Source organism: Hydra vulgaris, chromosome 12 (genome assembly GCF_038396675.1).
Source record: "Hydra vulgaris chromosome 12, alternate assembly HydraT2T_AEP".
NCBI classification, from domain to species: Eukaryota; Metazoa; Cnidaria; class Hydrozoa; order Anthoathecata; family Hydridae; genus Hydra; species Hydra vulgaris.
The window spans coordinates 47,588,604-47,614,956 of NC_088931.1; the positions used below are offsets into that span (position 1 = coordinate 47,588,604).

Consider the following 26,353-nt stretch of genomic DNA (forward strand, 5'->3'; position numbering starts at 1 on the left):
TTTTCTGTTTGTTTTTATCCATTTAAAATATTCTTTATGATTTAGGTGTAATATTGCCTGGGGCAGAACTAAAAATTTCGTTTTATTTTAAATCTTCAATCCCTGGTATTTTCTCAGAAATTTGGCACTTTGAAACTCAACCTCTGTTGTGTGATGGTGCCAAAATAGAAGTGGTTCTTAGAGCTATATCATTTGATAATGTACACTATGAAGAAAAGCTGTTGCAGCTGGATGTATGACATATTATTCCGTTACTTTTTATATTAACATATTGTTTAATTGTTAACACTAAGTTTATTTAGTTTACTTTTGTTTTTTTAATTTACTTATTTTCATGTAGTTAGTACTACACTTTTATTTAGTTAAGATGATCTTATTTGAAAACTTTGGCCCAAGGGAAAAATGAAGTACATTAGAGCAGAGTAGAATTGTTTTACAAACAAAGCATATTTAGACAAAAATAAAATTTAGATAAAAATAAAGATTAATGAAAGAGTAATTAAAAATATACAAAGACAAAAATACACTCAACAAAAAGCACACCCAACTAAAAGCACACCCAACTAAAAGCACACCCAACTAAAAGTAAACCAAACAAGACTTACAGTAATGAAAAAAAACTTTTTGAAAAAATCGAAAATGAACAAAGATATACAACAAATATATCACCAAACAAGAACTTACAAAATAAAATATTGACTGCAAAATAAAAAAAATTTTGCATTTAATATTTTATGTCAGTATTGTTTAATAAATAGTATGCATACAACAATATAAGTCCTAAGAATGGGAAAAAAATGTTAATGCTAATGTGTTAAGATAATTTGTGTAGCTGTTAAGTGATAAGCATCTTTTCAGAGTCAAGTATTACTGGCGTTTCGATGAGGATCAGCGTTATACTAGTTTATCCTGTCAGATAAACGCCATCTCCACTTATGCTTTACCCTGCGACTTATGTCTATTCAATACTGCAGTAAAAAAGTACTCAAAAAATACTAATAAAATTATTTTTAAGAAAATAAAAACTAAATTATTTTAATATTATTCTTTTTATTGTATATTTTTATTTTTTATTGTTTTTCTTTTTGTTTTATTGTATAATTTTTTTAATATGAATAAAAATTTTAGACAGAGTTAAATGCACGCCAGATAAAGACAATGTCTGAAAGAATTGTGTTAGAAATAATAAATGGTGTAAGGACACCACCTCGACCTGGAAGCCCAATTGAAGAACAATGCCTAACAGTAAGTTTTTGATAAAAATTTTTCTTCTACTTTTATAATTTTTATAAAATTGATTAAAGCATAAGATTGAAAAAAATGAGATACGGAAACTTTCAAAAAAATTTCGAATGCATCAAAGGCAAAACAATGATAACTAGCTTAGATCAGACCCAAAAAAATACGGGTTTTTGTCAGTCTATCCTGAACCGAACTTTTCTATACTTTTTCCTTATATATCCTAGCTTTCCGTATCCGTAAAATACTTTATCAAACCTACCATTTCTATGCATATCTATTCCACACCGATTATTTATATACCTATTTCTTATTTACTTCAATATTTTTTAGTAAAACAATTTATTCTAAAAAAACATTCAAGAGCAAAAACTTGTTATGTGCACCTTTTCCGCATATGTAGAGGTTATAAGAGACTTATAATTAGGTTTGTTTTTCAGCTAAATGCATTTCATTGTTAGCTCATTGGTTAAGTTCACTGTCATCATTTTTGTTTTAGGGGGTTTAAGACCTCCCCTCAGCGTAATAAATTTTTTCAATCTTGCTTATATATTTATAGCAAAAAAATAGTAATATAGAAAAAAAGATTTCTAAAATTTAAAATAAGATTTTAAAGTTTTCTCATTTTATAAATATATTATACGTGATTATTCCATATAATGCCTGCAAACTTAGCATATGCTAAAGACATTTACACTTACAGACGTTTGTATGTAACGCTATACAAATGGGACTAAGAAGATCTCAGACCAATAAAACATAGTCATAAAAAAAAGTTCATTCTTATGATTATGACTAAAAACTACAGAATAATATTAAACGCTAATCTAAAAGTTAGGTCAAAATAATTTTGCGCATTGATGTCGGTTTGTGGCAAAATAAACCTTTATGTATCAAGTTTCCTTTTGTATTTAACTTACATGTTTTGATTAATTTTAATTATGTTGCATACAGTTGCATAAAAATATATAAAACTGGTACAGATATATCAATTCACGGATAAGAGGGGTTATTTATTACAATAGCAATAAATAAATAGTTTTTGTCTTTATTAGAATATATCACATAAAAATATATTCCATATATCTTTAATAGAAGGAGTTTTTAAAAAAAATTTAAATAACATCTTATTTCTTAATTTGTTTTTCTAGTTTTTTGCCACAATATGATGTCATATATGCAAAAAAATTGTGTCTTGAACAATTTACGAAAAAGCTGCGTCTATCGATCTTTGATAAAACGTTATATAAGTGGATTTTTTACATTTTATAAACAATATACATAAACAAATAAGATATTTGTTTATATATTGTTTATATAGGGATGGTTAAGCGCCAAACCTGCCTATACAACGAAGTTTTAAAAAAATTAGTTTTATATTAAAAAATGATTTATATGTTTCTTTGCAAACACCAATATACTTAAATTTTTTAAGTGCACTGAACTGCAATTACTTTTAATTTTTCTGGTTTAGTGGCTTTTGATAAGAACTTTTAAGTTTTGAGTCTAATAATCTCATTTCAAATATTTGTTGTATCATCCATACTGCAGTTGTTTTTCAATATGCCTTAACAGTCTTTTACAGGAAGACGTGCGATTGCATGTCTTTATATGACCATTCAAAAAATAATTTGTTTTGACGATTTGACCACGGCTTTTGACATATTTTTAAAATTTAAAAATGCGCTACAAAAACTTACCTAAACTTATCTAAAATAAAACTTTAAAAAAGACAAAAAAATCTTAACGAAAGAGAAAATAAATAAAAAAAATACTTAACCAAAGCAAAAACACAAATATGTATATATATATATATATATATATATATATATATATATATATATATATATATATATATATATATATATATATATATATATATATATATATATATATATATATATATATATATATATAAATATATATATATATGTATGTGTATATATATATATATATATATATATATATATATATATATATATATATATATATACATATATATATATATATATATATATGTATATATATATATATATATATATATATATATATATATATATATATATATATATATATATATATATATATATATATATATATATATATGACTATATAAAGAATAAGTATAGAAATGGTATTTTGAAAACTTTTAGTTCATTGTTCCACATATTTTTAAGTCTATTTTCACATGTTTTTTAAACTTTTTATACCAATTGTAATTAAAAATAAATAATTTATTCAACACATTTCAAGCGGTTATTCTAAATATTATTTAGATAATTACTAATGTCTGAACCACAAATAAATAGCAGTTTATGCAATTTTTTAAACTTAATTATATTAAATTTTTTTTTTTATTATTAGTTTAAAAAGTAGACAAAATGTAGAGTTTTTCTATATATTTATATTTAATTATTTTTCTACTGCTTTTTGAAAAATGTTGAAGTAAGGAATAAATATAGAAATGGTTGTGGAATTGTTAAATTCATTGTGGAATAGACTTACCAAGACTTGTATTTTACGAGTCCGGGCAGTTAGTATTAAATATTATAAATTGTAAAATTATTGTTGTTGTTATATATTTTAAACTGCTATATATTTTAAATAATTATTTTTCTAGATAGAAAAAATGTTTAACAAAGTCAATCCATCGGTATTTTGATTATTTATTTGCACATAGTGTTGAGTTTGGGTATATTTTAAATGTTTTTTTTATATATTGTATATATTACATTTTATGATTTTGATAATTTTAATGAATAAAATTACAGTATTTTTGGCATTTTGATTTATAGATATCTTACTGTGTAAATTCATTCAATGTGTTAAATGATCTTTATAAAGAGATTGATGCTGAAAATTCTTGGGATTTTTCTATAAGTACAATATTTAAGGTATATATCTTAAAAGCATTAAACTTTATTTTATTTGTCTTTATAATATATTTTTTAAATTATACTGACATCCCTTATGCAATTTGTAAAATTTTAAAGTTAAAAATAAGTTGCTAAAAAAAGTAATATAAAAACAAAATATATTTAATCTTTCTTTTTTTTTTTTTTTTTTTTTTTTTGTTATAAAAAAGATAACTTATATAAAGCGCTTTAAAACTAAAGATCTTATATAATCAGATATAAAGTATATGTTTATATTACTTTTTTGTTATGAATCAAAAAGTATTATGAAAATAGTTTAAAATATTTAATGTAGTTTCTTTTTTTATTATATTGTTTTTTTATTTTTTAGCGTATTTCTAGCTCTATAGACAATAAAAAAGAAGAATGGTTTCGACGTCTAAACAATGAAATATGTAATATGAAAATAAAAGCTAAAGTTCCTTTATCTCCTTCAAAATACAGTTGCTGGTAGAAAGTTTCTTTTACTTATGTTTGCTACTTAGGTTTTCTAAAAGCATGATTTAATGGAATTTAAGTAAAGCACTGCTGTAAGGGAAATTCCCCATATTGCAGTGGCATACACCCCTAGAGGCTATGCAGGAATCTCGCATGGGCCTTAAGCTTTTTTATCTTATAAAGGCCTTTTTGAAAAAAAAGTTATTTTACTACATCCTTTAAATGATCAGCAAATAATTTTTTATTCACTTTATTTATGCTCAAATATCACAAACTAATTTTTTTAATTATCTGATTTAAAGTGTTAAACTTTGTGTGCTAGCATACTAGTATTTTGCATAATAAAATGCAAACATTATCTAATGTCAGCCTCAAAAATAATAACAAAAAATGTTTTTTATTACGTCACATAAGTCACTTTTAACAATGCAATCAATTAAAGAAACCGCATCTTGAGGTAAATCAGTCAGATGGGAATTAGCGATCCTGAAATTGTTTAATTAAAAGTATTCATGATCGCTGATTTTCAAGTAAAAAAAAAATTACTTGTAAAATTAAATAGTTTTTTCAATTAAAACAATTTATCATTTAGTTTTAAGTTTAGTTTTAAATTTAATTATTGCTTGTTTTGTTGACTATCGAGTAATTCCACGTCAAAACAACCAATTTTTTTGTTAAATGCAACCCTATGTCCTTAAATTTTTTTTATATTTTTACCATAGTTAGTACATTATAAAATAAGATAAATCCCAAAATTTCAAGGTCTAACTCCCAATGGTTCGTGAGTAATGGTTGTTTTAATTTTGGCTACTATTATTGTTTTGGTCATTTTCCGCCATTTTTAAATTTACATTTCTCCTTGTAAAACCAAGTCTATAAACATTTGAGTTCTAAAATTAAGTGACTTAATTAATTTCTAGGTGAGGAATTTGAATGTATAAATAAAAAACTCATTTTATAATTAAAAAGTACCTAAATATCAATTATAAATGTTAAAATAATGGACACCTGCCCCAGTAAAATTTTTAGGTGTGCAGTAACTTTATTAAGCCTAAAATTTTAAATTAGATCATTGTATGTTTGAAGAACATTGTGTGAAAAAATCATTTCTGCCAAATACATAGTTTAAAAATTAAATGAAAAATATTACAAAAAAAGCAAATATAGCATATTTGGCTTATCGTAGTATTCAAAATAAATAAAAATGATGCATATTTGAATTGATATACAATTTTTTATAATATATCCATTAAAAATTATTGATTTACAAATATATACTTATTAATTTTGTTAAAATCTTTTTTTGAAAGTTCATATTTGTCTGATAATATTGTTGGTGCACTTATTAATGTTATTACATTGGTGATTGGTGCAATGCAATGGTGAAATCCTCAATTTCCTGGCATTGTTTTTCCCTTCTCAAATCGTTTATTTTATGTAGCTCTAACATTAACCATAGTTCCTTTATCAATTTTAAAGAACTTTATTGTGAGCGTTTTTTGAGTGCAAAATTCAAACATTGCATCGATTGTTAGTATTTGATTTTTCTTTGGACGTTTTTTTGCTGTTGTTCGTTTTACTGTATCCCCTATTGCATCACAAGAAGATTTGCCATGACTGGTTGCAAAAAATATCCATTCAGCTTTCAATAAAAAATCTTCTGAGTGATGGCATGGATTTTAAAAATTTTTATACTGTCCTCCACATCCATCAGAAAAGTAATACAATTTGAAAATTAATGAAGGGTTTCTTTGATATAATTACATAAAATATATTTTAAATCAAATTACCTTTCTTTTTTTTTTTTTTTTTATGCACTTTATAAACATTACAACAATTGCCATTTTTCTTTTCAAATCTTTTTCCAAAGTAGTGAAAATGGTGATTACAAATGCTGAATAGTTCTTCACAAGCACGCAACTCAGATCTCCATAAAATGTTTTGACGAGTATCAGTGTCTAGGTCATGTAGTAAAAAAATCTCTTTATTTCTAGAATATGAGGTTTTATGGCATTCTGACTTCAAAACTTTACCAATATCACATGAAATCATTTTGATAATGAATTAAAAAATGTTATACTTGCAAATTTAAAAATGCACAAGTATTAATTACATTATTTATGTAGAACTAATTGCAACATTTAAATTAGATGAATATGTCTGAATTCAGCAATTAAACTTTGATAATTGGAAAAGACAAGGAACCAAAGAACAAAAAGGAAACAAAAAATACATTAAAAAAACTTTCATAACTTGAGAACCACTTAGATTTAGATTTAGGTAGGAATTATCATTTTTTCTAAAGTACTTTGGCGAAAATTTAAAAAATTTTTTTTTTTAGTACAAAAGTAAAATATTTACAAAACAATGTATTTGGCATAAATGATTTTTTCACACAATATTCTTCAAACATGCAATGACCTAATTTGAAATTTTAGGCTTAAAAAATTTATCGCACACCTAAAAATTTTACAGTGGCAGGTGTTTATTATTTTAACATTTATAATTGATATTTAGGTACTTTTTAACTATAAAATGAGTTTTTATTTATATATTTAAATTCCTCACCTTGAGATTAACTAAGTCACTTATTTTTAGAATTCACACGTTTAAAGGCTTGGTTTTATAAAGAGAAATGTAAAATTTAAAATGGCAGAAAATGACCAAATCAATAATAGTAGCTAAAATTAAAACAACCATTACTCACAAACCGTTGGGAGTTAGACCTTGAAATTTTGGGATTTATCTTATTTTATAATGTACTAACTATGGTAAAAATATTTAAAAAATCCAAAGACATAGGGTTGCATGGCCTGGTTGTTTTGACATGGAATTACTCTATCGTATTATTTAATTGCTATGTAACCATAGAATTAAAATTTGTTATTTAACCTTTTTATGGGGTTAAAATATTTTCAACATGATAAAAAAATGATTAAAAAAATTTACTTATCTAAAAACTTTTTCTAATAAATCTATCTTTGTAAAAACAAAAAAGTTTATCTATTATTAATTAATTATTTAAAAAATTGTGCCATTTAAGTACATATAGATATAGTTCCCCAAACAAAAATTTTTTATCGTAATTCAGTAATCGTGTAAAAAGTTATTTAAAAAGGTGATTTCAAAGCAAGAAATTTTTTGAAATGACAAAAGAAAAAAATGGAGTCTCATCAATGATTTTAAATGTTTAGTATGAACGCAAATACAGTTTTGAATGTTTTGTTTGAACAAAATTACCAATTAAATTATTTCGTATAACTTTTCTTGTTTTATTTAAAATATTTACACACTCTGTTTTCATAACAAAAGTGAAACACAAAGAATTTCTAGGTTTACAAGTTATCAGGCAAATTTTTATTTTAAATAAAACTTGATATATATTAATTTTAATATTAATAAAGTATTTATAATTCCTGGATTATGTAATGTTCAGTTACTTAATATTATAAAAATATTTTTTAACCCAAAGTATTGTTTTAGCAATTAACCGTTGGGCCCTAAAAATTATCCATTGATTTTTCTACCATCTCAAAAATTATCCATTAATTTTTCTACGTTCTCCTAAACATTTGACTTTTGTCTGAAATCTATCATTACATTTTTAAGCAATAATATCAATGTTGATCTTTTCAAAATGCAATATAATGCTACTTAGTTCACTCCAAGTTAAATGTTATTATAAAATGTAGTGTTTTATATATTTATGGGCCTTCAAATCAAGCATATATGGTAAGATCTCGCATATTATATATAGACTTTTTTAGAAAAATCCCACATAGGCTTTTTGGAGCCAGCACGCCACTCCCAAAAGGGAGGTCATCATTTTTAAAATTTAATACTTAAAATGCTTTTTTTTTTCTTTAAAGTAAAATAATATAATACTGTTGTATTACTTTTTAGTTGAAATATTGCTTAAAAAATTTTTTTTTTTTTTACAGCAATAGTATATACTGTATGTTGCTGTGTTATATTTTATAAGTTGTAAATTTTATATATATATATGTACTTTTTTTATTTTATATTACAGTTTTCTTGCTATCTTTTAGCTACAATATTGTAAGCTTGTGGGTTGACTCGTTTGTAACAAAATCAATTGATTTTCGTTCTTCGCTTGGATTAAAGGAGAAACAAATCACAATCAAGTTTGAAAGTGGTAATTTACTTGTTTTTATGTTTTAGACCTTTTTGTTTAAATCTTATTGATTTTGATTTAAACTTAATAAATTTTTTATTTGCATTTCTCGACTATCAATAATTAGTGTTCTAATGTTTTATAAATTCTAGCGAACAGTAATGATTGTTCAACTAATATGTATCTGGATAAATATAACACAAACATTCTTATAACTAGATTTAAATGCTAAAAAGATATTAGAAGTTTTGAAGCCAGAGGTAACAAATGTTAAAAAAGAGTCTGGCACACCAGTCAGTAAAACGCCAAAAGAAAAACAAAAAAGTAATTTTTTTGTATATTGTCAATAAAGTTTATGAAAATTCTATTTAGTCTTTATTTTAATATTAATTTTTAATAATTTATTAGAAGTTAATGTTGTTAAAGAGGAAGAAATAAAAGTGGTAAAAGTTGAACCTACCTTCACTGAAATGGTTAGTCTCACAAATACAATAATGTAACATTCACAAAAAATGCAGTTATAATTGTTATAATTTTTACAATTGGATATATAAATTTTGTTACCGTAAGTATAAAAATTCAAACAAGCTAGTACATTTGAAATGTGTATGCAATTTAAAATATTGATAAAACAGTATTTTATTACTCATAAATATCAAAATCAATTAAGTCATTTACTCATAAATCAATAAATGTTATATTTAGATTACAGCTATTATAAATTTTATAATTTTTAATAAACTGATGTTAATAAAAATTGAATCACAAATAAGCATAATAAAAATATTTTTTAATTTAATGTTTCAATTGTTAATGATTTCAAATTACTAAAAAGTCACTACAAGATAAGTATAAGTTGGAGGAGTAATTTTTAAAAATAATCAAATTAAAAATAATTTAATCAATCAAAATGAAAATAAACTTAAAGTAGGCTTAAAGATTATATTTAGAAAAGATCAGCTCAACACATAATTAAAAAAACACTAAGCATTGCAATTACAAATCTAGTTGACATCCTAAACATAGTTAGAATAAATTTTTATTTATTAAACATTAGATATAATTCAGAATGCATATGGTGTTTATAGATTTTTTATATTAAATTTTTTAATATTTACAATTTTTGTAAAATATGTAAGATTTAGTTGCAAAAAGATGTTATTTTAAAAATATTAAATTGTAAAAACATATTTAGTCATTAAAAATCACAACTATTTTCAATTAAACATTAATATGAACCTTTTCTATATTCAAAATTGTGGCATAATATGTGATGTGTTGTTTTTTCTTTTTTTACATTTACAATTTTTTTATTTTTATACAATATATTTAAAAATTTAATGTATATGTTTATTATATATATTTGATTTTTCATGTTTAGTTATTGACTGTGACAGCTGAAAAGAATTTTGATGATCCAAAATATAAAAGATATTTGCAATATCTTTACACTGAGGTGATTCTGCTTGTGTTTTATTTATGTTTTATTATTTATATTTCAAGCCTTTTTTTTTTTTTTTGTATCTTTGAAATGTTATATATTTATTTAAATGAAATATATTAATAAATATATTTCATTTAAATATATTTATATTTAAATGAAATATATTTATTTTTGAGTAGTTTATCAAAAAACAAAAGATTTAAAAAAATGTTTTTTCACTTTTGCTAAATTCTTTTTTTAATTTCATAGTTTTAAATATAAAGTTAATTGAAAAAATTTTTCTTTTGTGTACATATGCATTATGTCATTTTTGTAATGCCAAAACTGTCTTTTGGAATATTTAAACTTTTGATATTATGTGGTAAAACTTTCATCTTTTGGAATATTTAAACTTTTGATATTGTTTATGTGGCTAAATTGTGCCAAAAGTTTAGTCTTCATAAAATTTTATTTTTATTTAAAGTTAATGTTTAAATATTTATGTCTATTTTACATTCAATGGATGTTGTGAATTAATGAATATTGTGTATTAAATCAAATTACAAAATTTACTGTTAACTGTTTATAGAAGAATTTCCAGGCCAAGCATGGATGAGGCCTGTAGCCAATAATATTCTAGAGACCTTTATTAATACAGTAGTATTAAATTTAGGGTCTGATTAATTTTAAAAAGGATTTGTGGCATGTAGGCTTGCCTACCCTGTCTATGATGTAATCCACCATTGCGTTGAAGTTGTAAGTTGTTTAATAATTGATAAAATTTGCACATAGGCAGACCTCTCACAAAAAAAAGTTGTCACAAACCAAATAGTTTGTTTTTTATATAATATACAATAATATACATAAATAAAACACACAAAAAAAGCTTTAAGATATAGATAGTATACATAAATAAAATGCAAACCAAAAGTTTATTATATGTTATATATACAATTATTTCAAGCAATAAATAGTAAAGAAATATGATATTTTTAAAATACATAATTTAGATTTTATTTGTAATTTTGATTATAGTTATTGTTAATGCATTTTAATGTGGTTATGAAATTCAGTTTAATTCTGAAACCGTACTTTAGAATGCACTAAATGGTACAATTTATCTTTTTATTGCATTAATATCTGAGTTAAATCTTTTAATGTTTAAACCTTTTGATATGACTATAATATAGTTATTTTTGTTATCAAATTGTTAATAAGATTGTTGTACAAGGTTTAACTTGTAGAGTTTGAACCTTTATCGAGGTGCATCTAATAACAAATCTGAAAACTATATAAAGTAAAATATTTAATTACACTAAAACAAAATTAGAGAGGAAATTTTTTCTTATTAAGTTTTATTTCAATTGAATTGTCTTTAAATAATCAAGTTACTGGTGAACTTCTTTTTTTCTTTTTTCCACTAAAGTGTTTCATCACTGTAATCTACTGCTGATTTGTTTACCTCAATAGCAGAAAGGGGGTATTAAATGGTGTTATTGGGCATATGATGTATGTGGTGGTGAGACATTTTTGTCAAAGGTTTTTGATGAAATTCGGCATGCTGCTCTTCTCTGTAAACTCTTTTTATTTGGAGTATTTGGTAATGTTTTCAAAATTAATTTTGAGTATTTCATATCTACTTAGATTGCCATTTATCCAATTAATTGTTAAGTTAGTTCTCTACCTCTATAATTCTCTTGTATGGAATACTGTTGTCATATTTTGGATGGTTTTTCAAATGATTTCCTCTAAAAAAAATGGCTTTCTCTAAAAAAAGTAGTAAATGTAATTGGACTTAAAATGTATTATGAGATGAATAAAAGTAAAATAATAAAAAAAAATAATATTAATAAAAGTGATAAAATGAATAAAAATAATGTTTATAACAGGAGAGTTGTTAATTTCGGGAGGCTAAATAAATGCAAATTTCATAAGTGCGAAGTAAGTGGTGATGTGTTGCAAGAACTGGCATAAGTGCAAAATGATATAAGTGCAAAGCAGTTACAAAAACTGTCACAAGTGCAAACTGGCATAAGTGGGAATTGGCATAATTGCGCCAAAAGAATTTGCAAACATTGGCATAAATGTGAACTGGCATATGTGCGAATCAGTTTCAAAAACTGGCATAAGTGCAAACTAGCATAAGTGCGAATTGGCATAAATGCAAATTGGCATAATTGCGTCGAATATAATTGCAAATATTAACGTAAGTACAAATTGTTATTTTGCACTTATGCCAGTTCGCACTTACGTTGTTCACACTTATGCCAGTTCGCACTTACGTTGTTCACACTTATGCCAGTTCGTAGTTATGAAATTTGCGTTTATTCAGTCGTCCCATTAATTTGTTACTTATTAGTTTGGTATATGTTAACTTTTAAGTTTGTTAACTTTTTTTTTTTTTTTAATCTTTTTTTAAATAGGCTAAAGCCATTTAGTATGATGAACTTTTCAAATCTATAAAATATTTTTTATGTTTTTAGATATACAATTCTTTAGGCCTAATGGCAGTCGATTTAGAATTACTACTTTTATAAATTCTTCATCTTCAGCATTTTGATATAAGCAGGTTTATTTATAGAAAGATTATGTGAAATATTTTCTTTATAATTTTTGCATTTTAGTTGTAATTTTTTCAAAAAATACTTGTAGTATTAGTTATTAGTTTGCGTTAGTTGAATAATAATTAATTATTAATATTCAACAGCAATAAATGTTTAATAATAATAAATATTTATTGTTTAATATTTAGAATTAAAAGTTTAATGATATCTTAATAAAAGTTTATTAAAATGTTAATTTTTTATCTGAGATTTTTTTAATTTTTGTAATAGAAGATTAAAAAAGTTCAAATATATGTTCACCTAATTTCTTTTTATATACATACAATAAAGTATTTAAATACATTTTTATATACATATGATAAAGTATTTAAATACATTTTTATATACATACAATAAAGTATTTAAATACATTTTTATATACATATGATAAAGTATTTAAATACATTTTTATATACATACAATAAAGTATTTAAATACATTTTTATATACATATGATAAAGTATTTAAATACATTTTTATATACATACAATAAAGTATTTAAATACATTTTTATATACATATGATAAAGTATTTAAATACATTTTTATATACATATGATAAAGTATTTAAATACATTTTTATATACATATGATAAAACAATACAATAAAAGTAAAAAGAAAAAAAGTTTGTATGTTCACCTAACTTCTTTTTATTTTACAATAAAAGTTGAAAAGTTTAAGAATTTAAAAAGTATGATATTACAATTATTGATTTTCGTAAAATCTCAAGTTAACAACAAAACATCTCATAACATAAAGCATTACCAACAAAAGTATTCACAAATACTACACTACTTCCGTAAAACTAATTAAATGTTAGATGATATATATTACTATAATGAGTGCTCATGATTCTTAAATAAAAAAATTATTTTAAAGCAACAAAAAAGTATTTTAGTTGCTAAAAGTTATCTAAAGTATAACTGCAATATTTTAATTTCAATTCGCTTGCAAATGGGTAGAAAAGCAGTGTCAGAGAGCATCAAATAATAAATTATTGGACTGGTCAAATTAAAGAATCATAACAATGTTGAAATTAGTAAACTTATAGGTGTTTCTGAATTTTGCATGCAAAAAGCAGTGAAAACCTGAAAGCTGACAGGTAATGTTGTTGACATGCCTCATTCTGGAAGATCACTGAAACTTAGTAATCGTGACAAAAGTAGCATAATTGGAACCAGTAGAAGTCCTAGGGTCTAAAAGGCAACAAAAAGCTCAAATATTCAACCAATGCTTTTCTAATCAAAAAGCAGAAAACTCGTTAGAATAGTGTTAGCAAAAAAAAGTAATTAAGTTTTACATTGCAATAGAAAATTCTATCCTGTCCTGTTGTTCATGGATTGATGCATTGAGTTATTGAGTTTTACATTGAGTACACATTGAGTTTTACATTGAGGTATTGAGTTTTATATTGCAATAAAAAATTCTATCCTATCCTGTCAATCGTGAATCAACGCAAAAGGCGAAAATGGTGTGAAAGAACATTTGCATTGGGCAGTTGAAGATTGAGCAAAAGTGATTTTAAGTAATGAGTCAAATTTTCAGGTTGTGAGGCGCAAAGGAAGAATATACATTAAAAGATTTGCAACTGAGAAATATTGCAAGCGCTATTTACATGCAGGGCGACAAGGTGGAGGAGGCTCACTAGGCATTTGGAAATGCTTTCCTGCAAAGGTTTTAATATTTGTGAGCTTATAATGGCCATATCAACCAATATATTTATAAAAATACACTTGAATTGAAACATGTAAGATGATTGATAAGGCAATTGTATGGCAGAAGCTAGCAATAGATCTTCCAGCAAGACGGGGCTCCAGCACATAGTATAACACACTGGTTTAACACAAAGAAGATCACAATTTGTTACCTTGGTGCCATAGATCACCAGATATCAACCCATTTGAAAATATTTGGTCATGGATTGATACTTAATTGTTAAACCATCATTGAATTAATGCAGAGACGAGTTTTTCTTTGCTATCAAGCTAAAGCAGGACACTTTAAATATTAGATTTGTATTTTTATTTTTTATTTTTTTGTTCTTAACCTTAACTCAATTAAACTTTTATGCAACTCATTTTATAATTATATAATTTTTTTGAGCTATCTTATTAATGTTAATTGTTAATTGCTAATTGATTGTTCTTTTAAAAGTAAAAAAATAAATTAAATTCATTTTCCTGATTTATATATACTCTTGATAATATATACTCTTGCTTGGTCATCTTTAATTTTGCCCATAAAATGTCATAGTCTTGCATGGCAGTCAAAAAGTTTCTTCTATAAACTTTGTTTTAAAGTGAATGCTAATAAACCAGACCAGAAAATATTTAAAAACTTGTATAAAGTTTTTTTTTTAAATGATAGATTGCTTGCCCAAATTAAACCCTCAGTCGATGTAGCGGCACTTACTTGTAACAACAGGCTATAAGATAGTCGATGTAGCAATACTCTTTGCATGTTTCAAAAATGTTATTAAGCTACAAAAAAATAAAAACACTATTAATTAAAAAAACTTTCTAGTCATTATTATTGCGGTTTTTTAAAAAACCATAAAACTTCTGCATTATTTTAATTGCTTTAACTTTTAGACGTTATTAAAATGTTGCCTAATTGTTGATGTTGAAATAGACTTTTTTACCATAAAAGTTTCAACTACAATATAAGGATATATATATATATATTATAAAATAAATAAGTGAGCCAAAAGAAAGTAAAAAACAGTAAATTACTGCTTCATCCAGCTTTAGTGATTATGTTATTTTTTTATTCTTGTTGATGTGTGAGTTGACATTTTTACTTGGTAAAAATGCTTTTTATTAGTAAAAATAAAAATAAAATTTAGGATAATTTTTTTTAGAATTAAAAAAACTCAAAATGACTAGTACAAGGAATAGAAAGCGAGTCACGCAACCAATCATTCTTCATACAGATTCTAATCATATAAAAGAATTCAGGTTGCTGAATAACTTCAAAAAAAAACTTCTATTGTTCAAGTTGCGTTACATGTTTTATTTTTTTGTTGTTGTTATTATCCTAATTGAACTAAAATCTGAGAAGCCCAATCTTTCTTCTCATGCTGTTTTCTGGTATGATAGTAATTATTTTATGACTTTTAATAATCATACTTTTTTGTATCAAGATATTATTAATCTTCAATATCCTATCAGATTGCAACCTGTTTTACTTATTTTACATGGTCAACATAGTTATGATTGGAGGAAAGGAATTCCTTATTTTCAAAAAAAATTCTTCCGCATTATCATACCTGATTTGTCAGATAAAAATATTAAACAAACTGAAATGGTTGAACAATTGATGATGTTTTTAAATATTCGTCATTTTCATTTATTAACACATATGAATGGAGAAAGAATTTTAGAAGTTTTACTCAATACAAAGCTAGTTTCCAATGTTAAAAGTTTGTGTATAATTAATGGTGGCTTTTCACCACTTCCATATTTTGCATCACCATATTTTTTAAACAATTTTGGAAGGTTTTCAGTTGGATGGTACATTTTTAAGTATGCTAACATTTACATGTTTAATTTGTCTGCAGAAGATTTATATGAAAAGTTTCTTGATTTGCTACAAAGCAAAAGGTTTCAGACAGAAATTAATGTAGATGAAAAACTCTGGGATACTTTTTTAACAAACATAAGTATTCCATTGCATCTAATTTATGGATCAAAAGATAGTTCAATAAAGAATTATTTATCTTCACACAATTTAACAAAATACCATGTGACTTTGCTAGAAAGTGTGGGACATTATCCACAGTTAGAAGATCCAGAATTATTTGTTCGTGAGTATTTGAAGTTAATAAAAAAAATAGTTTGATATAACCTTTCTAAGAAGCTAATGTTGGTTGTCATTTCAAATATTTTATTTATTTATGAAATTTTTGTAAATAATTTGTAATATTTGAAACTGTCTAGAAGCTTCATATTTTGGAAAATATATAATATTAGTTGTATTTTGTTTTATTTGTTTGAATTTTGTTTAAGCGCAAAGCATCTTTTACATTTGTACATTGTATTTAAGTGTAAATGGGTGTATATATATATATATATATATATATATATATATATATATATATATATATATATATATATATATATAGAGAGAGAGAGAGAGAGAGAGAGAGAGAGAGAGAGAGAGAGAGAGAGCTGTTATTAGGCTACTCCACACACCTCAATTGGGGGTAGGGGAATCTAGCAAATTTAAATGGCCCATTAACAAACTTAGGGGCCCTTTTTCAAATGTAAAGAGCTTTTTTTTATCTAGTTGAAAATTTTTTATGATTTTGAGGCCCTAATGACAGGTTTTGAGGAGGCTTCCAAGCTACTTGTCACAGCACTGTATATATATATATATATGTGTGTGTGTGTTTGTATATATATGTGTGTGTGTGTGTGTGTGTGTGTGTGTGTGTATGTGTGTGTATATATATATATATATATATATATATACACACACACACACACACACACACACACACACACACACACACACACACACACACACTATATACTGTTATTGACATTTTATATTTATAATTGTTTGTTTATTATATTTTGTATAATAAATTTATTTTGTTGTTTGTTTATATATTATGATTTTTAACTATTTTATGTTTGTTTATTTATTTTTATTTTGTTAATGTTGTTATGTTGTTTTTATTATTGTGTGAGTTTTTGAGATTTTTTTTCTAAGCTGAAATATTGTTAATCTCGTCTATATTCTTAAACAATCTCATTTTAAAAAATAAATGACATAGTACAAGAATATAGATTAGATGTTTTTTATTTTAATTTATTAATGATTTAGTTAAAGTTGAGGCATTAAAATTTAAATTTCATGATTAACTTGTTTGCATCATTCTTTGTAATGTTTTGTCACTCCAGTTTATAGTACAATTTTTGTATCTTAAAACTTTTTTATTTTAATATAAGGTCAAGGGTTTTCTCACTTTTTTGAATTTAAATCTATTTTTGGAATTAAGTTTTTACATGCTTGAGGTAAGTGTAACAAAAAGGGATCATACATTTTATAAACTTTTTTTCAAACAATCATTCTATTCAATTTTATAATTAGTTTTTGATATTGAATCATAATCACCTTTATTGAAATCATCTATGTGTTAATGTTTCAATTTAATGGGCTCTATAATAACATGCTAGAAAATTATAATTAAATATCCATTTACTAAACTGCCAAGAACTTATATCTAAACCAAATACATTATTATTATTCTTTGTAAAAATCCAATCTAAGGTTTATTGACTTTTTCCCTAGTTAGTTAAAAGGAACAGACACATGTTGTATGAGTCACTGAAAAATCAACAAACTTTTTTGGTCATACATACAACTGAATACTTTTCTTATAATTTCTCAATTACAACTATAACCCTTGTTCAAAATCATATTCACAAATTTATTTTGTATTAGTCAATATTTTTAACTACATATAAAGCTACACTTTTTCCACTACTGTCTTTTATGTAAATTAAATTCTTTTACTATGTTAACTGGTTGGTCATTGAACCAGGTTTTCTGGAATCGATATTTAGTTTTATAAGAGAACGTTTAAGTTCATTCATTTTATTATTTGTTGTATACAAAATTTAAATTAAACATTTTTTTTTTAACTTTTTAAACTTTTGATTTATTATCTTAATACAAATTTGTTTAAGTAAAAACAGTAAACTGTGTCAACATTTTTCTGATGGTTGCAAGCGCCTGAAATTTCGATGCATGGTTGTAAACACCTGGAATTCCTATGCATTGTTGCAAGTGCCTAAATATAAAAAGTTAGACTGTTTAAAAAAAGTCCAATAGTTACATCTTATTCTATTTGTAAAAATAAAATTGTTTGAAATATGTGTGAAAAGTCATCTAAAAGGTAAAAATGTTTTTTACTTTTTTATCTGAATTACTAAAATCCGTATTAAGTTCTTTTTTTAATTAATTTAAAGAACCAAATATTTTATCACCTTGAAAATCTGGTGCAATTTAGATTGTTGAAAAGTCATCTACTTTTAAGACAAGAGATGTAGTATTTATAACCACTGAAATTAGATAAGGGATTGTTTGATGAATTTAGCTTTTATTTGAAATTAGCTTTTACTTGGAAAGTAGTTTTTTTTAAATCTTTTTGAAGATTTTACAAAATACTAAATTTACTATTTGTACGAATGTTTTCCTTTAAAAAAAAGTCAGTAAGGTCAAAGTATTTCAGTTAGGTCAAACAAGCACTATACTTTCTTGATTTATCTTATAAAGAAATATTTTTGTCCCCTGTCTTGGTATTTTTAAACTTGTAAATAAAGATCTTTAACTTAATGAGTATCTATTGCTAATAAATATTGGCATAAATGGTTTTCGCACAGTTTATGGAAAACTCAAAGAATTAAATAAATTTGAGTGGAAGCTTAGAGAAAAATTAAAAGCGATGCAGAAATTTCAAAATGAATATCCTTTACAGAGAGCAATATTTAAAATCAAAAAACAAATGTCAAATAAAAATCAAAGACAACTACTCGTATCTTGTTGTGGATATCATTGGTGTGCATAATGTTATATTTTAAAATTGAAAAATGTGAAGATATATTATACTATAGAACTAAAAGTCTTGAAATGTTGTGAAAATGTCCTGGAATTTCATTTCATGAATTCTGTGTTTACCATGTATGTATGTATTTATATACATGTGTATGTATGTTTATATACTATGTATGCATGTATGTTTATGAATGTATGTTTGCATGCATCCATATACACAAACATACATACGTATGTATGTATGTTATATATCAGAGATGTGGAGTCCCAAAAGGACTCCGGCTTTATATCTCTGCTTTTTGTCTGTAGTGTCCAGAAGTTCTAAACACGTTTATTGACTTATGATCTGCTATAAGAAAAAAATTCATGAGATTTAATGACTTAAAACTTATTGTTTTTAAGCCCGGAGTCCGGGAGTCCTTGCTGCCATTATACCTAAGGACTCCAGGTTCAAAATATGATTGCTCCTCTAACTTAAAAGTCTTAATTTTTTTACTATTAGTAGTCCATAAACTTATTTATATTTTTAGACCTCCTGGATACCAAAAACTAGGATAAAGTAATCTTTTTGTGACTTTCAAATCCGGAGTCCTTTTTGGGACTCTGCACCCCTTTTATATATATAAATATATATATATATATATATATATATATATATATATATATATATATATTTGAGTCATTTTTGAGCAAAAATTTAATTGGCCATGTGCTCGCCCTTATTGATGATAGACCACCAAGGCATTTTAAATGTTATCAATTTTAATTCGATCTTAGAGTTATTTAAAATTGCTTTAAACCATTTTAATTTCATTATATTACACATTTTTAGACTATTTAAAAAAAAAATTTTATGGAATGTCAAGCAGCCAGCGAACTTTAAGATCTGCAAAACAACTGCTTAGAAAAGAGTTCAAAGAAACACTTAGACTAATGTCCCATCAAGATAAAGTGGAGCAATCAAAAATTATTACAACGAAACTTTTTTTGATGGATATTTATAAACAATCTAAATCTATATCTCTTTATTTAAGCATGCCTACTGAAGTATTTACATCAGACATTCTTGCTGATATCTTTAAAAGCAACAAAGTATGTTATATTCCTCGTTATATCGGTAAAGACATGGATATGGTTTATCTAAAAGACCAAGATGATTATGATAAACTTCCAGTAACGTCTTGGAACATCAAACAACCTAACGATGACGAAAAAAGGGAAAGTTCTCTTAACGGTAACGGACTAGATCTTGTGATAGTTCCAGGCTTAGGCTTTACAAAAAGTGGCTTTCGTTTAGGTCGAGGTAAAGGTTACTACGATCAGTATTTTCATAAGTATGAAAAAGTTTTCCTTAAAAAACCAATAACTATTGGATTAGCGTACACCTGTCAAATAAAAGAAAGTTTACCTAATGACGATTTTGATGTACAATTAGATTACGTTTTGTATCCATGAACAATGATATTTTTTTTAAAGTTATATGATATTTTAAATTTGTAATAAAATTTATTTTTTCTTAAAATTTTATTGATTTTTTATAGTTTATCACTCTAAATTTTATATTTTGATTGTTTCATTCACTGTTTACATTTCAATGCTACAATAATTTATCTTATGTTAGGAATTTTTTTTTAGGTTAAATTTTAAAAATAAACTAAAACACCGAATAATCCTTCCTATTGTTTTTAATACATTAAAAACGAATAAAGAAGATGAATTTATGAAGAATCTAATATTTTGAAAATGTCTTTAGCAGAAGATGAATTGACGAGGTAGCTTATGATTAAAGAAATTGACTTTTGAAACTGTTAATCCTTTAAATCAAAAATAATAAGTTTAAATAATTTTAAAGAAGCATTTCCTTTTCTATTATAATTGTTTTTGGTGTTTTGTTTTTTTTTTAGATTAGCCATTGCTGAATTAACAAGAAATGCACAAAGAGGTCGTGAGCGATCAGCTACCATGGGTTCGTTAGCCTGGTAATTTTTTATATCATATTACACATTTTATATCTTATATTTTCTGTTTAACTATCTTTTGTATTTATAGGAAATCTTGTCCTGTTCCAGCTACAAATAAACGTTTTCTACACAATACAATTCTTGGTGCGATGCAAGCCAACAAAAATATCTCAACTCAGTCTCGAAAAAGAATCAATGAATCAAAAACAGATACAGCAGATAAGCAAAAAAAAATGGTAAAAAATGAAATTCACAAACTAGAGAAGTACGATATTTCTATCAAACTAAAAAAAAATGATATTTCTATCAATAAAACTGTTGAGATGGAATCTGCTATATCTTCAAGTAGCGTAAGTTTGCCAATGAAAAAAACCAAGCGTATACCAAAAGCGTAACGTTAAACTCGATCAGCAATGTGTATTTATATAGATATATACATATATATTTACACCATTATTAAAAACAATAAGTTTCTAACGATATTTCAACTCAAATAGTTTATTATTAGAATTTTAATAAACCTTTATTCTTCGACTTGATTAAAAAAATTTTCAATAAGTTGTACATGACCATTCGACAATCGCATACATTAAAAATTCGAGTCTCCAAATATTGACGATAGTCCCAATAGTTATAAAAATTTATTCTTAAAAGATCGTCGATGTTTTAAAAAGTGAACAAAATTTCTATGTAAGATGAAGAGTTTTTTTTTTAAATATTTTTAAATTATATATTATAATAAATAATGCTTGAAATTTTTCTTGAAAAATTAAAAAAGAAAAAAATTAAATACGCCAATATTTAAGAAAGGAGACGTAATAGTATAAAATTGTTAAAAAAATCGAATTAATAATGTTTTCTTCAAAGTTACCATCAGGTTTTTTCTTTGTAGCATTGTCTGTGTACCATGTCGTCATATTATGTTTGAATCTTCAAAGTATAGTTAATTTAAAACTAAATAAAATTAATTTAGAAGCAAAGACAAAGTATAATAAAAACAAAAAAAATGAGGTTTTTTTTTAAAAAAATAGTTTTAAAACGTCTTTCTAAAGTTTTAGTTTCATTATTGGAATTTAAAAACTTTACTACTTTTACGCCGCCATATTTACAGTCTACCTTACGGACATGCAGCGCATTAGTTATTACTTTTATAAAATCTACTTTTTTTAAGAATGTGCTTTATATTTTGCCATAAAATAGTTTGATTTTCATATAAAAATGAAAACTTTATGAAAATATTTTTTTTAAATAAGTGGAAAAAAACAACAAAAGTTTCAAGAATCTGTTTAAAAAAGCTAAAAAAAAAAATTATTCAAATTTATTACGAAATAATCTTGAAAATATTTAAAATTTGGTATATAAAATTAAGTATGGGAGTAAGGGAAGTAATGGGAAAGATCTTGAAATCTTGGTACGCTGCGTCAATTAAGACGTTACAAGTTGAATGTCATGGTAATGCAAAAATATTTGGCAAACTACTGGACAATGTCAGCCTAATAAGAAAACAGTTGAAAAATAAAAATCGTCAGGCCACAGACGTCCTATGGACGACACAGGTCCGTAGGACGTCCTTAAGACGTCTAATGGATGTTCTGTGTCCACTGGGATGGTTCTTGAGTTTTCCAGGTTTTGAAGCGAATTTTTGTCACAAACTCTTTGATGCGTTTTTGAAATCCGGCGATAGCTTTATTCCAAAACAGTCCTTAGTGGCTAAAATTACAGAACTATTATCAATACCTTTTAAATCTTATGATGCAATTATTATCTAAAATTATTAAGAAATTTTATTTACTCTATACTTTTTATATTTATTCTAAACTTCCTCAATGTTTTAATGCAAGGTATATTGTGTGGAGGTATTGCTGCCTATTTTAAACTTTCTCGATGTTTCAAAGTAAGGTATAGTGTGTGTATAATGTGATATCTCCAAGTTTATCCAAACAAAACAGTTTTTTGTGACAATTAGGTATATATTATAATGATATAATGATGGTATATATTATACCATAGTATTATACTGTAACGATTGCTATATATTAGGAGTTTTATTGATTTATCAAAAGTATTAGACACTGTGAACCATGATATATCTTAATAGAACTGTATGGAATACTAAACAATAACTTACTATGGTTTAAAAGTTACTTGTCAAACAGAAAACAATTTATAGTATATACAGCAAATAAAACAGAAAAACATAATATAACTTGTGGTGTTCCCCAGAGATCAATCTTCATTATTCTTCATTATTAGCCTCCATTATTCCTACTCTTATATAAATGATTCATGTTTAGCATCCAAAATTTTTAATTTTTATTTGCTGATGATTCGAATTTTTTTTACTCAAATAGTAATACAAAAGATTGTCTAACGAAGAATTATTAAAAATAAATGACTGGATTACAAATAATAAACTTTTATTAAATGTTGAGAAAACTAATTTTATCTTGTTCCACAAACCTAGTAGGGGAGATTTAGGGGACCCTTTCTTTAAAATTACCTAATCTCTTTATCAATTTGCAGTTATTAAAATAGAGTTAACTTTCTAAATATATCATGGAAGTATCATTTAAATCTATTGAAAACAAAATCTCCAAAAATATTTTAATGTTACATAAAATTAAACCATTTTTTAATATCAAGTCTTTAAAAATTTTATATTTTTTATTTATTCATAGTTATCTTTCCTATTGCAATATTGCATAATGGTATGTAATAGTTTGATTACAGAAGTTATTAAACTTTGAACAATTCCTTGCATAATTGCTAGTAAATTTTTTGACAACGTTAAGAACATTATAGAATTGACGTTTACTAGTATTTGAGCAACTGACTCACCGTTATTAGTAAATGACAAGATTACATGTCCATTTTTACAGTGTGTAAATATTTCATTGCGCAAATTGAAGTTTCCAGCTAAACAGTGTTTCACTGCATCCGCAAACACACATCCACTACTTTTTGGACCCATAATTCCTTCAAAAGAGTACAATTGAAGAGTTTATATATTTAAATTTTAATTAAATTTCTTGAAAAGTATTGCACTAATATATTATAAATTGTTAGCAATTGATAATATAACATAAAAACAAAATTTTTTAAATAATATATTTACAAAATATCATACCTAATACAAACAAGTAGTTGTTCAACTAAGGTCAAACTAATATTTAAATCTAAATAATGCAAATCAATTTTTTAGGAATTGTAAATATAAGCCCAACTATTTTTAGATAAATTAATTTTTACAAAAGTCAAATAAACATTTTAAATCAACTAAAATAAGAAAACTAAAAAAGTACGCAAAAGACTCTACACATTTAATAACACTTAACATTTAAAATGATACTCATAAATTAAAACTTGCATTTAATATAGGCTATAAAATTCTTATGACACTTTATTTGCATTTGAAAGTGGTAATTATCTAAGGGTACCACTTTTAAATTTATTTTATCACAAACAACATTGAAAACGTTCAAAATATTTATTGCAACTACTACACTTGTTAATTATTAAAATTCTTTTTTATAATTATTTTGGCAAAAACATAGGTGAAAATAAAAAAATACCAAGAATAATTTAATCTAAAAATTAGGACAATAATGAAAACAAATAAACTAATATTGTATATTATTGAATAAAAATAAAGGAATGGTGGCACCATGTTAACTTTTTAATTGTTTATATTGAAGTTAACATAATGGCTGCCACCATTCCGCCTATGCCGACCTCTTCTGCTAAGACCACTTGCAGTACCTCTGCTGCTGTCCCCAGCACTCCTGTTTGGGGGATAATAGGGCCATCTAAAAAGTAGATCATCTTTGCCCCCAAACCAGATCCAACGCAAATATGACCTGTTGCTGGTGGGTCCAGGATGCTGGGTCCTGTAAATCCTGTAGGCTTCATATATAAGTTCTAAAAGCAAATAAATAATAATTATATTAGTAATAAATGGCATTATGTAACACGTAATACAAATTTTTTACTTGTTACAGTTTATCTAAATATATAAAATTATTGACTAATAAATCACTGATAGGTAAAAAAAATTTTAATAAGAGTAAAAATTTAAATACTGCTAGTAATTTTCCTTTATGAGAATTTAAATGAGAACACAATATAAATGTATTAAACAGAGTATATTAATAGGAATAATAAAAAGTTTGATAACCATTCAGATACATTTTTAATACATAAATTTACCAGCAGAAGGTTGAGCAGGTGGAACTAAAAGTAGAAAATGTTGCCATTTAAAGATATTGCAAATGCTGAGAAATGCGCACACATATTAAAAAGTAATAGTTTTTAGACATACCAGTTGTTGCAGATGAACATGAAACTAAGGTTAAAAAGTTGTAATAAGAAAAATTGCAATTGATGAAAAGTGCATAGACAATTAGAAGGTAAAATTTTTAAAACTTACTAATCGTAGAAGATGTACACGATCCTAAGGTTAATAAGTTGTAATAAAAAATTAATATAGCAAATGATGAATAATGGATACGCATATTAACAAGTAATATTATTTAGACATACCACTTGATGCAGAGGACGATGAAACTAAGGTAAAAAAGTTTTACAAAAGAAAAATTGATAAAAAAAGGCATACACAAATAGAAAGTAAAAATTTTAAAATTTACGAATCGTACCAGATGAAGATGGTCCTAAGGTTAAAAAGTTGTAATAAAAAATTAATATAGCAAATGATGAAAAATGGATACACATATTTAAAAGTAATGTTATTTAGACATACCACTTCATGCAGACGACAATAAAACTAAAGTAAAAAAAGTTATAATAAAAAGCAAATATTGTAATTGATGAAAAATGCATAAACATATTAGAAAGTAAAGTATTTAAAATATACCAATTGTAGCAGGATGTTTGTGAGGTTAAAAAGTTGTAATAGAAAATAAATATTGCAATTGTTGAGAAATGCAAACACATATTAAAAAGTAATAGTTTTTAAACTTACCACTTGTTGCAGTTAAAGTTGGAACTAAGGTTAAAAGATTGTTATAAAAAATAAATGTTGCATTTGATAAGGAATGCATAACAGGTTTTTAGAACTT

The 26,353-nt window shown here is 24.9% G+C and overlaps 5 protein-coding genes across 9 annotated transcripts in view; 4 read left to right on the top strand and 1 right to left on the bottom strand.

Annotated features, from left to right (window-relative positions):
* Positions 1-16,729, top strand: part of LOC136088782 (MYCBP-associated protein-like) — a 58,794-nt gene extending 42,065 nt beyond the window's left edge. For 2 of the 4 annotated variants that reach the window (XM_065813499.1, XM_065813501.1), the window contains 11 exons: positions 46-233; positions 1,129-1,245; positions 3,860-3,892; positions 4,035-4,133; positions 4,486-4,604; positions 8,642-8,748; positions 8,947-9,051; positions 9,136-9,200; positions 10,109-10,183; positions 12,634-12,719; positions 15,614-16,729. In XM_065813499.1, the coding sequence (XP_065669571.1) occupies positions 46-233; positions 1,129-1,245; positions 3,860-3,892; positions 4,035-4,133; positions 4,486-4,604; positions 8,642-8,748; positions 8,947-9,051; positions 9,136-9,200; positions 10,109-10,183; positions 12,634-12,687 (962 nt within the window). In that variant the 3' untranslated portion in view covers positions 12,688-12,719; positions 15,614-16,729. The remainder of the gene's footprint in view (positions 1-45; positions 234-1,128; positions 1,246-3,859; positions 3,893-4,034; positions 4,134-4,485; positions 4,605-8,641; positions 8,749-8,946; positions 9,052-9,135; positions 9,201-10,108; positions 10,184-12,633; positions 12,720-15,613) is intronic. The other 2 variants (XM_065813500.1, XM_065813502.1) reach the window with 1 other exon arrangement.
* On the top strand, positions 15,631-16,593 carry LOC100207873 (mesoderm-specific transcript protein). The gene has a single exon (XM_065811833.1). It carries the CDS (start codon positions 15,631-15,633, stop codon positions 16,591-16,593), a length of 963 nt encoding a protein of 320 aa, XP_065667905.1.
* A 3,397-nt stretch (positions 16,730-20,126) lies between the features above and the next one.
* On the top strand, positions 20,127-20,839 carry LOC100205496 (5-formyltetrahydrofolate cyclo-ligase). The gene has a single exon (XM_065813503.1). It carries the CDS (start codon positions 20,176-20,178, stop codon positions 20,770-20,772), a length of 597 nt encoding a protein of 198 aa, XP_065669575.1. The 5' UTR covers positions 20,127-20,175; the 3' UTR covers positions 20,773-20,839.
* A 93-nt stretch (positions 20,840-20,932) lies between these two features.
* Positions 20,933-21,812, top strand: LOC105848401 (protein POLR1D). Its single transcript, XM_065813504.1, has 3 exons — positions 20,933-21,089; positions 21,222-21,296; positions 21,367-21,812. Exons 1-3 carry the CDS (start codon positions 21,061-21,063, stop codon positions 21,671-21,673), a joined length of 411 nt encoding a protein of 136 aa, XP_065669576.1. The 5' UTR covers positions 20,933-21,060; the 3' UTR covers positions 21,674-21,812.
* A 507-nt stretch (positions 21,813-22,319) lies between these two features.
* Positions 22,320-25,886, bottom strand: LOC136088783 (uncharacterized). Of its 2 annotated transcripts, XM_065813506.1 has the most exons (7): positions 25,705-25,886; positions 25,597-25,620; positions 25,485-25,508; positions 25,038-25,196; positions 24,406-24,454; positions 24,117-24,254; positions 22,320-22,988 (listed from the first exon to the last, which is right to left on the bottom strand). In XM_065813506.1, the coding sequence occupies exons 1-6, from the start codon at positions 25,787-25,789 to the stop codon at positions 24,233-24,235; spliced, it is 363 nt and encodes a 120-aa protein (XP_065669578.1). In that variant the 5' UTR covers positions 25,790-25,886; the 3' UTR covers positions 22,320-22,988; positions 24,117-24,232. The 2 variants fall into 2 exon arrangements, with proteins under 2 accessions (XP_065669578.1, XP_065669577.1); XM_065813505.1 differs by having other exon boundaries at positions 22,484-22,988; positions 24,406-25,196.
* Between the last annotated feature and the right edge of the window lie 467 nt (positions 25,887-26,353).

What these genes read in the sequence shown, in the direction of transcription:
- LOC100205496 (XM_065813503.1), top strand. Translation starts at nt 20,176, where the DNA reads ATGTCAAGCAGCCAGCGAACTTTAAGATCTGCAAAACAACTGCTTAGA.
- LOC105848401 (XM_065813504.1), top strand. Translation starts at nt 21,061, where the DNA reads ATGTCTTTAGCAGAAGATGAATTGACGAG. An exon ending in GCAGAAGATGAATTGACGAG is followed by an intron (nt 21,090 to 21,221) that starts GTAGCTTATGAT and finishes TTTTTTTTTTAG; the next exon opens with ATTAGCCATTGCTGAATTAA. An exon ending in ACCATGGGTTCGTTAGCCTG is followed by an intron (nt 21,297 to 21,366) that starts GTAATTTTTTAT and finishes TTGTATTTATAG; the next exon opens with GAAATCTTGTCCTGTTCCAG.
- LOC100207873 (XM_065811833.1), top strand. Translation starts at nt 15,631, where the DNA reads ATGACTAGTACAAGGAATAGAAAGCGAGTCACGCAACCAATCATTCTT.
- LOC136088783 (XM_065813505.1), bottom strand. Translation starts at nt 25,789, where the DNA reads ATGCGTATCCATTATTCATCATTTGCTATATTAATTTTTTATTACAAC. An exon ending in ATGTTCATCTGCAACAACTG is followed by an intron (nt 25,509 to 25,596) that starts GTATGTCTAAAA and finishes TTCTACTTTTAG; the next exon opens with TTCCACCTGCTCAACCTTCT. An exon ending in ACCTGCTCAACCTTCTGCTG is followed by an intron (nt 25,197 to 25,484) that starts GTAAATTTATGT and finishes ATTTGCTTTTAG; the next exon opens with AACTTATATATGAAGCCTAC.